At 46.3% G+C, this 13,011-nt stretch overlaps 1 protein-coding gene across 1 annotated transcript in view; it reads right to left on the minus strand.

Annotated features, from left to right (window-relative positions):
• Positions 1–6,152: 6,152 nt before the first annotated feature.
• Positions 6,153–13,011, minus strand: part of SUMO3 (small ubiquitin like modifier 3) — a 73,337-nt gene continuing 66,478 nt past the window's right edge. The window contains exon 4 of the mRNA XM_030209944.1: positions 6,153–7,007. Coding sequence (XP_030065804.1) covers positions 6,945–7,007 — 63 coding nt within the window. The 3' untranslated portion in view covers positions 6,153–6,944. The remainder of the gene's footprint in view (positions 7,008–13,011) is intronic.

The raw sequence follows: 13,011 nt of genomic DNA on the forward strand, positions 1-13,011 counted from the left end.
GAGAAAATCTCACCCTGGGCACCCAAATCCTGTCCGGTGCTAGCCACTCCTGAGATTACTACTATTATTTAGCATTTCTATAGCGCTACAAGGCATACGCAGCGCATAACCTCATCTCGAGGTGCCCCACCCGGCTCAGGTCTCTCCGTGTCCACGGAGGCCGCGCAATGCGGTGTAAGCAAAATGGCGCCCGCTGCCAGCTCAGAGCGGGAAGAAACATCGCTCGCCATGCTCGGGCCGGCTCCTACGCCTGTACAGCACGATTTACAGAGCCCCGCTGCTGATTTGCGCTTGCCACATGTGGAACAGCGCTTAACATTGTCCGCAGCCATCGCCGAAAAACGGCGGTAAAATCCAAAATGGCGGTTTCGCGCCAAAATCGCCCCGATCGCGGGCCCACCCCGGAGGAGTTGGAAAACACTCTTACCTCAAAGGATCTAGCGTACCACTACGATCCTGCTGAATATCAGGTCAAAAACCTCTGTTCCAGCGTCTCTGCGTTTAAAAACGCGACGCGACTTTTTTTTTTTTTTTTTTTTAACGCTGTGAGGAAAGCAGAGGTATTGAAGACTCCAGAGGCTCAGATGAGTGGGAAAGGCAGGGAAAGGGCGAACCTATATGCCTGCATCCACTGTTGGTGGGTAAGGACAGGGAAAGCAATGCCATATGTCCACATCCACGGAGGTATGGGTAAGGCAGGGAAAGGGCTAACCTATGTGCCTTTAAAGTGAAGCTGCTATAGCCTCCAACACCCCGGTTAACAACTGGCAAGCCAGGAACCACCTCCCGGCAGATTTTTCTGGAGCTCGAGAAGCTGCAGCCACCCTGCTAGGGGAGATAGAGAATACTGAAGAGGCAGTGGAGCTAGCTGGCCAAGAGGGCACTGAGAAAGTTTGAGTGCTCTCTATCTCCCCTGCTGGTTGATGGACATAACCCATACGTAATGACTTCATCTGCTTGATGACAAGGAACAGTATTTTCAAAACCTATTTTTAGACGTTTTTCTTTGAAGTCTGTCAGAAGTGCATCCAAATCTCAAGGGGGCCTATCAGGGTGGAACTTGGGCATTCCTAAGACTTTTTTCAGCCATAATGGAAAAAAAACAAAACTGTCCAGGAATAAAACTAAGACGTTTTGAGCTCAACTTGTTTTTATAACTAATAAGGCACAAAAAGGAGCCCTAAATAACCAGCAGGCTCATTTTCAAAAGAGAAAAATGTCCAAATCAGTATTTTCAAAACCTCTTTTTAGACGTTTTTCTCTGAAGTCCGTCAGAAGTTAATCTAAATCTCAAGGGGGTGTTCCAGGGGCCTGTTCAAGGCAGGACCTGGGCGTTCCTAAGACAGACATTTTTCAGCTACAATGTAACAAAACAAAAACATCCAGGCCTAAAACTTAGACGTTTTGAGCTTGAAGGGGCAGACTCAAGAAGAATGTCAGGAAGTATTTTTTCACGGAGAGGGTGGAGGATGCTTGGAATGCCCTCCCGCGGGAGGTGGTGGAGATGAAAACAGTAACGGAATTCAAACATACGTGGGATAAACAAAGGAATCCTGTGCAGAAGGAAGGGATCCTCAGGAGCTTAGCCTAGAATGGGTGGCAGAGCTGATGGTTGGGAGGCGGGACTAGTGCTGGGCAGACCTATACGGTCTGTGCCGGGGCTGGTGGTTGGGAGGCGGGACTAGTGCTGGCAGACTTTTACGGTCTGTGCCGGGGCTGGTGGTTGGGCAGCGGGGATAGTGCTGGGCAGACTTATACGGTCTGTGCCAGAGCTGGTGGTGGGAGGCGGGGATAGTGCTGGCCAGATTTATACAGTCTGTGCCCTGAAGAGGACAATACAAATAAAAAAAGTAGCACATATGAATTTATCTTCTTGGGCAGACTGGATGGACCGTGCAGGTCTTTTTCTGCCGTCATCTACTATGTTACTCTCATGAATAAATTTAAACAAATGATTGCAACTGGCAAGAACATACTACTTCTACAATTTGATATGTCTAGTGCCTTCGACATGGTTGATCATGGAATACTACTACATATCCTCGAGCACTTCAGAATTGGAGGCAACGTTCTCAATTGGTTCAAGGGGTTCCTAACCACACGATCATACCAAGTGACATCTAATTCGACCACATCAACCGCATGGACACCTGAATGCGGAGTTCCACAGGGATCCCCCCTCTCACCGACCTTATTCAACTTAATGATGATACCCTTGGCGAAACTACTATCAAACCAAAACCTTAACCCATACATATACGCAGACGACGTAACAATCTACATCCCATTTAAACAAGATTTAAAGGAAATTTCCAATGACATCAACCAAAGCCTACATATCATGCACACTTGGGCGGACGCATTTCAGCTGAAACTCAATGCAGAAAAAACCCAATGCCTAATACTTTGCAACATAACACGAACAAATTCATCACCATTAACATACCCTAAAAATTCTTGGAGTCACCATTGATCGACACCTAACACTTGAGAGTCACGCGAAAAACACAACCAAGAAGATGTTCCAATCAATGTGGAAATTAAAAAGAGTAAGACCTTTCTTCGCAAGGACCATCTTCCGCAACCTGGTACAATCAATGGTACTAGTCATCTAGATTACTGCAATACACTCTACACTGGATGCAAAGAGCAAATAATCAAGAAACTTCAGACAGCTCAGAACACTGCAGCTAGACTCATATTCGGTAGAACAAAATATGAAAGTGCTAAACCCCTGCGAGAAAAACTACACTGGCTCCCACTCAAAGAACGCATCACGTTCAAAATATGCACCCTAGTTCACAAAATCATTCACGGAGACACCCCAGCCTACATATCAGACCTGATAAGACTTACCACACAGGAATGCTAAAAAATCATCCCGCACATTCCTTAATCTTCACTTCCCCAACTGTAAAGGTCTAAAATACAAATTAACTCATGCGTCAACCTTTTCCTATCTGAACACACAATTCTGGAAAGCGCTGCCACGCAACTTAAATACGATCTATGAACTAACTAACTTCCGCAAACTACTGAAGACCCATCTCTTTAACAAGGCATACCACAAAGATCAACAAATATGAACTACTATACATATATCCAGAACTGCCTCACAATATTTGCTTGTAAAACTACTATCACATTTTATCATTATCATGTTACCCAAGATCCTTCTGTTATACTAAATGTATATTTTCTATTTCCACTATTCATGATGTATTGTAAGCCACATTGAGCCTGCAAAGAGGTGGGAAAATGTGGGATACAAATGCAATAAATAAATAAATAAAAGAGCTCCGCACGATCTGCAGTTACTGGATAAAGGCGAGACATGGCCTTAGCTACCTTAAAGCTGCCATCAGGGTCCACCCACCGCCCCGAAATTCTTGAATGGCCTCATGCACTGGAAAGGCCTTCGACGGGTGCCTAGCACTGACCATCTTAAGGTGAACAGTCTGAGAAGCCGACACCTCCGAGTCTGCAATAAGTAAAGCCCCTATGTCTTGAGAGACAAAAGCAGACAATTCCTCTTTATGGAAAAGCCACATCGCCGAGGGGTCATCGGCATGATCACGGAGCTCACCCTCCTCCATATCCGCCTGTCTCCAAGAACCTTCTGACAGAGCCACTAGAGACGGGGACCAGGGACCTTTCTTCAGAAACCGAAGGAAACCTTTGTCTCTTACGGATGACCCATCCTCAGAAGAAAACCCCAACAGACCCCGGTCTCCCCCAGAGCCCGCAGAAGCTTCAAAGGAAGGACCAGAGCCGGAAAGGGGGAGGGTCTGCTTCAGCATGTAGGCTTGATGCATCATTAACACAAATTCAGGGGAAAAGAAATCCCCCGAATTAGAAATTGCTGCAGGCATCCTCCCAAGAAGGAACAGAAAATGTTCCAGACCCTCCCCCCACCCCCTGCGAAGTACCCCGGCAGGAGAAAGAGTGGAGCCAGGAGCCGCCGCTGGTGGAGCTGCTTCCGCGCCATTCTTCAAAATGGCATGAGGCCCCATTCAGTTCGGCACGGGAAACCTCGCTCTCCATGGAAATAATAGATCCATCTGCCCCAACATCAGCACACTCAGTCCTAGAGTCCCGCTGCTGAATGCCGTTTCCCGCATCAGGAACAGTGTTTCACGGTCTCAGCTACCATTAATAGAACACCCAAGGAAAAAAAAAATACCAGCACTTACCTGCCTCTGACAAAGAAGCACAGGACTTCTCAGTAGGGAGCCGAGGAAGTCAGACAGGCACCCAAACTGCTCTCTTCCTATATCTTTTTCTTTGGTAAGTCTTATGGTTCGCCTTTTTTTTTTTTTTATGAGGAGGAAGATAAAGGACGAGAGACCAGCCCAAGAGAAAAAAAAAAAAAAAAGCCTGTGAAGATGGAAGTATGGGCTGACACTCCAGGATCAACTGGCCACAGGCCCAAGAGCACCCTCAGTACCTTGAATCCAGAAGCTGGAGAGAAGCCATCCACCACCTGCTGGAGATAGAGATATACTAGCTGATGCAGGGGCTAGCTGTCTGGTATCACTGCCTTCAGTTCTGTTTATCGCTATCTCCACTGGCTGGTAGACAGACATAATCCACCAGTTCCTGGGATTCATCTGCTGTAGGTGCTAAGGAAATCTAGATATTCAGCATTGCTATCCAGATAGTGACACATATTGCAAATCTGGATTCAGTTGTTACCAATGCCATTATTTGGATAGTGAACTGCATAAAAGTTAAGGCAGTCTTTTTGTTGTCTCAACTTTATCCAGTTAGCAATCTCTCTATTAACTGGTAAGCTCCTAACTCCATCCAGGCTCTGTTCCAGATCCTCCTAGCACTAAGCCTCCCCCTTCCCCCCCCCCCCCCCCCCATTTTTAATTTAGTACTGGTGATGAAATTATTTGGGGGGGGGGGGTTTAATGCAGAATGTGTGGTTAGGTGTTCTTTGAATTCTCAAAGGCCTTTGTGTGTTTTTTCTAATCCTTATGAATTTCTGCTGCATCTGCTTTTTCTGGTTAAAGAATACAAATTTCTGTGAAAGCCATCTAAAATGTCAATTGCAAATAACGCAGCCAATAACTTTTCCTAGGGTAGAAATGGTTAAATCTAGTCCTTCATGGCTGCCAACAGATACTTTAAAATTTAGCATAATCTAAGAAACTTCATTTTAAACTGGAAGAGATTTTCTAGCTTGTTTATAAAAGGTTGGCATATAGTCTCAGTTAATACTGAAACTTCCAAGATCCTGACAAAAAAAATCTACTCTACAGCTATGAAAAGAAATACAAAGACAGAAATGCAGCATCAGGAAAATGATAGGAAATACTTTTTTTTTTTAATCAGATACTTCTGTGATGAATAAAAAAGGGCAGATAGGTGCAACTGTGTATTAGAGATTGGATAATTCAATTTTTTGAGTAGAACATGCTTTCAGGAATTGACAACTTCCACCGGTACATAGAATTTTCAAGTTTTGTGTACATTTCTTTCCAGTCTCTAAGCTTAACACAAAACCGTGTCCCACAGATATAAAGGAAATTAAATGTCTTTTTAGCCTTATTTACAAAATATACATTATTTGTATCAGGGCCCCAGAATCACATTTGAAATGCAGAAAAAAGGAAAGCAAGAGTACCAAACTATATTTACTGTATACAGTAGCAAAGGACAGCAAATGTACAAATCAATGAAAAAGTAAATGACCATTCTAACAGAATATACCACACTAGCTGATATACAATTAAAAAAAAAAGAAAACAAAATACTTTGAGAAATTTAAGCAAGCCAAAAATAATCTAGTATGGTCAGAAAATATAAAAAGCTAATAAATGACCTGATCAAGCATCAATTAAAATTATGGGCATGAAAACACAGATATAGAACAACTTCCAATACATTGAGTGAAACAGCAGATGTTGCCAGAAGTGTGACATTAACAAATCATTTGATATCTTTTTTCAACATAGAACTTTGCTTCAAATACCTGCCAAATGACTGATAATTGGTTTAAGTTTAAGAACTCTAGTACTCAATAGATACTTGTATTAGAAAAAAGCTGAAGGCCACAAATGAATAATTACTAGTGTAGTAACAATGGAAGCAGTACAACCTACAAGCAGAGAAACAAACAAAAAACTAGTTTTACAAATCTCGTGTTCATCATTCAGCAAATCAACATTTTACTGTGGGTAATGGGAAAATTGAATCAAGAAAAAGTACATAACGGAGCTCATTATTATTAAGCAGTATAGGTCCAATTTGTATTTGTAGTAGTAATTCAACTGTTAGCATTAATCAGCTTGCCACCTTGTATATATTGGTAAAACATTTATTTTTATTTTAGCACAGTCTGACAACACTTAAATTTGCAATCTCAGACTTCTACACTAAAAGTATTTTATCTGCATGTACAGTCCACACATGTATTTTAACATTTTTTGAGTAACCAAAAATGTTTACAGCATGACTAGAAATAAAATCTTATTTTCCTTACCCTTACTCATTCTGCTTTTGGGAATAGGCCTCCAAAACCACTTGTGCAGGGAGTACAGTTTATTTACATAATTTGAGTAAGGAATGGGAGGGTGAAACATACATTGAAAAACTGCATGGATAAAATCTCTACTATAACACAGGTGGAGAGTTAGGCCATACATTTAAAAAAATATACATAAGTTGAAAGACAACCTTGATTTCAGAAAATAGAAGACAATTCTGATTGGCCCAATTTATATGTTAATCCCTGCAGAGACTTGTGCAACTCAAAATTGTGTCTCAAAGAGAAATATTTTGGTAAGTCCTCAAGAGTTTCAGAATTATTTCACGCATGTTCATTTGTTTACTATTGAATAGCAATTCCAAGGATAGATGAGGAGGTGAACTGTGTTGGTGGTCTTCGATTCCTCTCAAAAAAACAAAAACAACCCCCCTCCCCCATAATAGCCCATTTAACACACTCCTCCTGTCTGCTGCTGAAACACATCGATGGTATCTTCATCTTCCATCTCCAGCTGTGAAACAAACCAAACTACATTAGACTAATAAGTATTTGTTTTGTAATCACTTTCAATAGTTATTTTAGGAAGGCAGTATATACATTTTTCAAATATGTATGTATGCTAAATCTGAATTTCAACATTATAGCCACCAGGAAATCATTCTGTAGCAAAGTTCTCAACCTTTTTTCAGTTGGGTCACACCTGACAAACGATGCTCACATATGTGATATAGCGAAGATACATACCTGTAGCAGGTGTTCTCCGAGGACAGCAGGCTAATTGTTCTCACTGAAGGGTCGACGTCCACGGCGGCCCAGGAACGGCAATTTTTCACAGCAAAAATAGACAAAGTTTTGCCAGAGCCTTCTGGCGTGCTTCTTCCCGCCCGTCGCACGAGAGTCCCCACTCAGTTATATCAAAAGCAATAAACCAAGGAGAACAACAACTCCAAAAGGGGAGGTGGGCGGGTTTGTGAGAACAATCAGCCTGCTGTCCACGGAGAACACCTGCTACAGGTATGTATCTTCGCTTTCTCCAAGGACAAGCAGGCTGCTTGTTCTCACTGATGGGGTATCCCTAGCACCCAGGCTCACTCAAAACAAAGAAGGTCAATTGGGCCTCGCAACAGCGAGGACATAACAGATTGACCTAAAACCAGAAACATCTGAGAGTGCACAGCCTGGAACAGAATACAAATGGGCCTAGGGGGGTGGAGTTGGATTCTAAACCCTGAACAAATTCTGCACCACCGTTTGCCCAAACCGACTGTTGCATCAGGTATCCTGCTGAAGGCAGTAATGGGATGTGAATGTGTGGATAGATGACCACGTCGCAGCCTTGCAAATCTCTTCTATAGTGGCTGACTTCAAGTGAGCCACCGACGCTGCCATGGCTCTAACACTATGAGCAGTGACATGACCCTCAAGATTCAGCCCCACTTGGACATAAGAGAAGGAAATGCAATCTGCTAGCCAACTGGAAATGGTGCATTTCCCAACTGCGACTCCCCTTCTGTTGGGATCAAAAGAAGCAAACATTTGGGTGGACTGTCTGAAGGGGCTTGTCCGCTCCACGTAAAAGGCCAATGCTCTCTTGCAGTCCAAGGTGTGCAACTGTCGTTCAGCAGGGCAGGTATGAGGACAGGGAAAAAATGTTGGCAAGACAACTGACTGGTTCAGATGGAACTCCGACACCACCTTTGGCAAGAACTTAGGGTGAATGCGGAGGACTACTCTGTTGTGATGAAACTTGAGATAAGGAGCATGCACTACCAAGGCTTGGAGCTCACGGACTCTACAAGCTAAACAGCCACTAAGAAAATGACCTTCCAGGTCAAGTACTTCAGATGGCAGAAGTTCAGTGGCTCAAAAAGAGGCTTCATCAGCTGGGTGACAATGACGTTGAGATCCCATGACACTGGTGGAGGTTTGACAGGGGGCTTTGACAAAAGCAAACCTCTCATGAAGCGAACTAAAGGCTGTCCAGAGATAGGCTTACCCTCTACACGATAATGATAAGTACTAATTACACTAAGATGAACTTGTACAGAGTTGGTCTTGAGACCAGACTCTGACAAGTGTAGAAGGTATTCAAGCAGGGTCTGAGTGGGACATGAGCGAGGATCTAGGGCCTTGCTATCATACCAGATGGCAAACGTCCTCCATTTGAAAAAGTAACACCTCTTCGTGGAATCTTTCCTGGAAGCAAGCAAAACTCGGGAGACACCCTCAGAGAGACCCAAGGAAGCGAATTCTACATTCTCAACATCCAGGCCATGAGAGCCAGAGACTGGAGGTTGGGATGCAGAAGCGCCCCCTTGTTCTGAGGGTTGGAAAACAGTCCAATCTCCACAGTTCTTCGGAGGATAACTCCAGAAGAAGAGGGAACCAAATCTGACGCGGCCAGAAGGGAGCAATCAGAATAATAGTCCCGCGGTCTTGCTTGAGTTTCAGCAAAGTTTTCCTCACCAGAGGCATGGGAGGATATGCATACAGAAGGCCCTTCCCCCAAGGCATCCGACACTAGTCTGTCATGGGCCTGAAGTCTGGAACAGAACTGAGGAACCTTATGATTGATCTGAGTGGCAAAAAGATCCACCGAGTGGGTGCCCCACTCTCTGAGGATCTTGCGTACCATGCCCATGTTGAGCGACTACTTGTGAGGTTGCATAATCCTGCTCAATCTGTCGGCCAGACTGTTGGTTACGCCTGCCAGATGCGTGGCTTGGAGAAACATGCCGTGACGGCGAGCCCAAAGCCACATCTGGACGGCTTCCTGACACAGGAGGCGAGATCCGGTGCCCACCTGCTTGTTGATGTAGTACATGGCAACCTGATTGTCTGTCTGAATCAATATGATTTGGTTGGACAGCCGATCTCTGAAAGCCTTTAGAGCGTTCCAGACCGCTCGCAACTCCAGGAGATTGATCTGAAGACCTTTTCCCCAGAGGGACCAAACTCCCTGAGTGTGAAGCCCATCGACATGAGCTCCCCACCCCAGGAGAGATGTATCTGTTGTCAGCACTTTTTGTGGCTGAGGAATTTGAAAGGGACGTCCCAGGGTTAGATTGGATAAAATTGTCCACCACTGAAGGGAATTGTGAAAAATGATGGACAGCTGGAGTGCATCCTCTAGATCACCAGCAGCTTGAGACCACTGGGAAGCTAGGGTCCATTGAGCTGATCTCATGTGAAGACGCGCCATGGGAGTCACATGAACTGTGGAGGCCATATGGCCTAGGAGCCTCAACATCTGCCGAGCTGTGATCCGCTGAGACGCTCTGGCCATGGAAACTAGAGACAGAAGATTGTCTGCTCTCACCTCGGGAAGATAGGTGCGAGCCATCTGTGAGTCCAGCAGAGCTCCTATAAATTCCAGTTTCTGAACAGAGAAAAGATGGGACTTGGGGTAATTTATAACAAAGCCGAGTAGCTCCAACAGTTGAATAGTCATCTGCATGGACTGTAGAGCCCTTGCCTCTGAGGTGTTCTTCACCAGCCAATTGTCGAGATAAGCGAACACATGCACTCCCAGTCTGCGTAGCAATGCTGCGACAACTGCCAAGCACTTTGTGAAGACCCCGGATGCGGATGCTAGGCCAAAGGGCAGTACACAGTACTGAAAGTGCTGCGCTCCCAGACAGAATCGAAGATACTTCCTGTGAGCTGGAAGTATTAGGATATGAGCATAAGCATCCTTTAAGTCCAGAGAGCACAGCCAATCCTTTTCCTGAACCATGGGAAGAAGGGTGCCCAAGGAAACCATCCTGAACTTTTCTCGGACCAAATATTTGTTCAGGGCCCTTACGTCTAGGATGGGACGCATCCCCCCTGTTTTCTTTTGCACCAGGAAGTACCTGGAATAGAATCCCAGCCCTTCTTGCCCTGGTGGAATGGGCTCGACCGCACTGGCGCTGAGAAGGGTGGAGAGTTCCTCTGCAAGTACCTGCCTGTGCTGGAAGCTGAAGGATTGAGCTCCCGGTGGGCAATTTGGAGGTCTAGATATCAAATTGAGGGAGTATCCTAACCGGACTATTTGAAGAACCCGCCAATCGGAGGTTATAAGAGGTCACCTTTGGTGAAAAAGTTTTAACCTCCCTCCGACCGGTAAGTCGTCCGGCTCGGACACTTTTACAGCGGCTATGCTCAACTGGAGCCAGTCAAAAGCCTGTCCCTTGCTTTTGCTGGGGAGCCAGAGAGGCTTGCCTTGGCGCAAGCTGATGAGAACAAGCGCGCTGGGGGTGAGCATGAGAAGGCTGTCGAGAAGGAGGATTGTACCTACGCTTGTTAAAGGCGTAGGGAGCATTCTTCCTTCCCTGGAAAAATCGTCTACCTGATGAGGTAGAAGCAGAAGGTGTCCGGCGGGAGAGACTGTCCATAGCGGTTTCCCGCTGCGTGATCTGATCAACCACTTGCTCGACTTACTCACCAAAAATATTATCCCCCCCGGCAAGGGACTTCCGCAATCCGCTGCTGGACTCGATCATCTAGGCCACAGGCATGCAGCCATGAGAGTCTGCGCATCAATATACCTTGGGCAGCAGATCTGGATGCAACATCAAAAGAATCGTAAGCACCCCTGGACAGAATTTACGACACGACTTCTGCTTCCTGACCACCTCCTGAAAAGGCTTGGCCTGCTCCGGAGGGAGCTTATCAACCAAATCCGCCAGTTGCTTCACCGTGTTCCTCAAGTGAATGCTCGTGTAGAGCTGGTAGGATTGGATTTTGGCCACGAGCATAGAGGCCTGATACGCCTTTCTCCCAAAAGAGTACAGGGTTCTAGATTCCCTTCCCGGGGGCACCGAGGCAAAGTTTCTAGAACTCCTGGCTCTCTTGAGAGCGGAATCCACAACCATAGAGTCGTGAGGTAACTGCGACTTCATCAGCTCAGGCTCTCCGTGAATCCGTTATTGGGACTCAGCTTTCTTGGGAATGGTGGGATTACTTAATGGTTTCATCCAGTTCCGCATAAGTGTCTCCTTGAGCACATTATGCAAAGGAATCGTGGATGACTCCTTAGGTGGCGAAAGATAGTCAAGGACCTTGAGCATCTCAGTCCTGGGCTCATCCTCAGATACCACTGGGAAGGGAATAGCCACAGACATTTCTCGGACAAATGAAGAGAAAGAAGACTCTCCGGGGGAGAAAGCTTTCTTTCTGGTGAAGGAGTAGGATCAGAGGGAACACCACAAGACTCCTCAGAAAAGAAATACCTGGGATCCTCCCCTTCATCCCATGAGGCATCCTCATCGGTGTCGGACAGGAGTTCCTTAACTGCAGTCCTAAACCGGGCCCGTCTCAACGCCGAGGAACCGTGTCCTCGATGGCGATGTCGAGAGGTCAACTCCCATACCGGCGGCGATGAAGCTCCCTCCAGCGATGTCGACGAGGAGTCAACCTGGGTGGCAGCCGACGCCGATAGTGGCACCAGCGGCAAAGACCTCACCAAAGACATAGAGCCAGCTACCGCTTCCACCAACGGTACGGGGGGCGCAAGCACCGCCGGTACCGAAGCAGACTGACGCAGCAACCCCTCCAAAAGACTTGGAAGAATGGCTTGGATGCATTCATCTAGAGTCGCTGTCGAGCAAGGCTGCGGGGTCGGTGCAGGAACAGGCGTCAGAATCGGTGGAGGTCGAGGAGGTGGTACCGGGCTGCCCGAAGACCGACACCTCTTATATGGAGGGTGAGCGTTCCTCCTGGCGTTGGCGCTTCACGGGTGCCGAATCCTTCGACGCCCCGGTGCTCTCGGTGCCGTGCTTGGAGGGAGACCGATAAGGATGCTTCTTCGCCTTTGCTTGATGCATGTCATCAGCACTCCTTGGTACCAAGGAGGACATGGAATCCACACGCTTCCTCGGGGTCGGGTCCGAGAGTGGTCGGTCCCGTGGGGCCTGTATAGCAGGAGTCTTCGAGACAGGTGGAGACCAACTCGACGGCTCACTGCTCCCAGTGTGTTGTGGTCTCCGGAACAGCCATTACCTGTGCTCCTAAAGTCGATGCCATCCCCGGTGCCAATATCGACGTTGACGCCGAGGAACTGGTCAAAGCTCTGAAAATTTGGTCTCGAAGAGCTTGTTTCGATGCCTGTGTCCGCTTTTTTAAGCAAAGACACAACTTACATGCGTCTGGGCGATGGTCGGGTCCCAAAGCACTGAAGACACCACACATGGGGGTCAGTACCCGAGATCGACCTGTTGCACCGAGTACACTTCTTAAAGCCGCTGGGAGTACTCGATGTCATGGATGGAAAAATAGCGGCGGTGAGACCAAAGTTCGCGATTGTGACAAAAAGGAGAGAACAAAATAGAGAAGCCGCGGCGGAAACGAAAGGAAACTTAACAAGGGCAAAAAACTAAGAGGTAAAGGACTTTCTTTTTCTTTTTTTAAAGGCAAAGTAAGAAGAAATTAAAAGAGAAAATCGGAGAAAATCTCTAAAAAAAACGGCTGAAGGCTCTTTCCAAGGGCTCAGAAGAGATGAGAAAAATGCTGCCTCTCTTCACCGCGGAAAAAAG

This window comes from Microcaecilia unicolor, chromosome 7, assembly GCF_901765095.1.
Source record: "Microcaecilia unicolor chromosome 7, aMicUni1.1, whole genome shotgun sequence".
Classification (NCBI taxonomy): domain Eukaryota; kingdom Metazoa; phylum Chordata; class Amphibia; order Gymnophiona; family Siphonopidae; genus Microcaecilia; species Microcaecilia unicolor.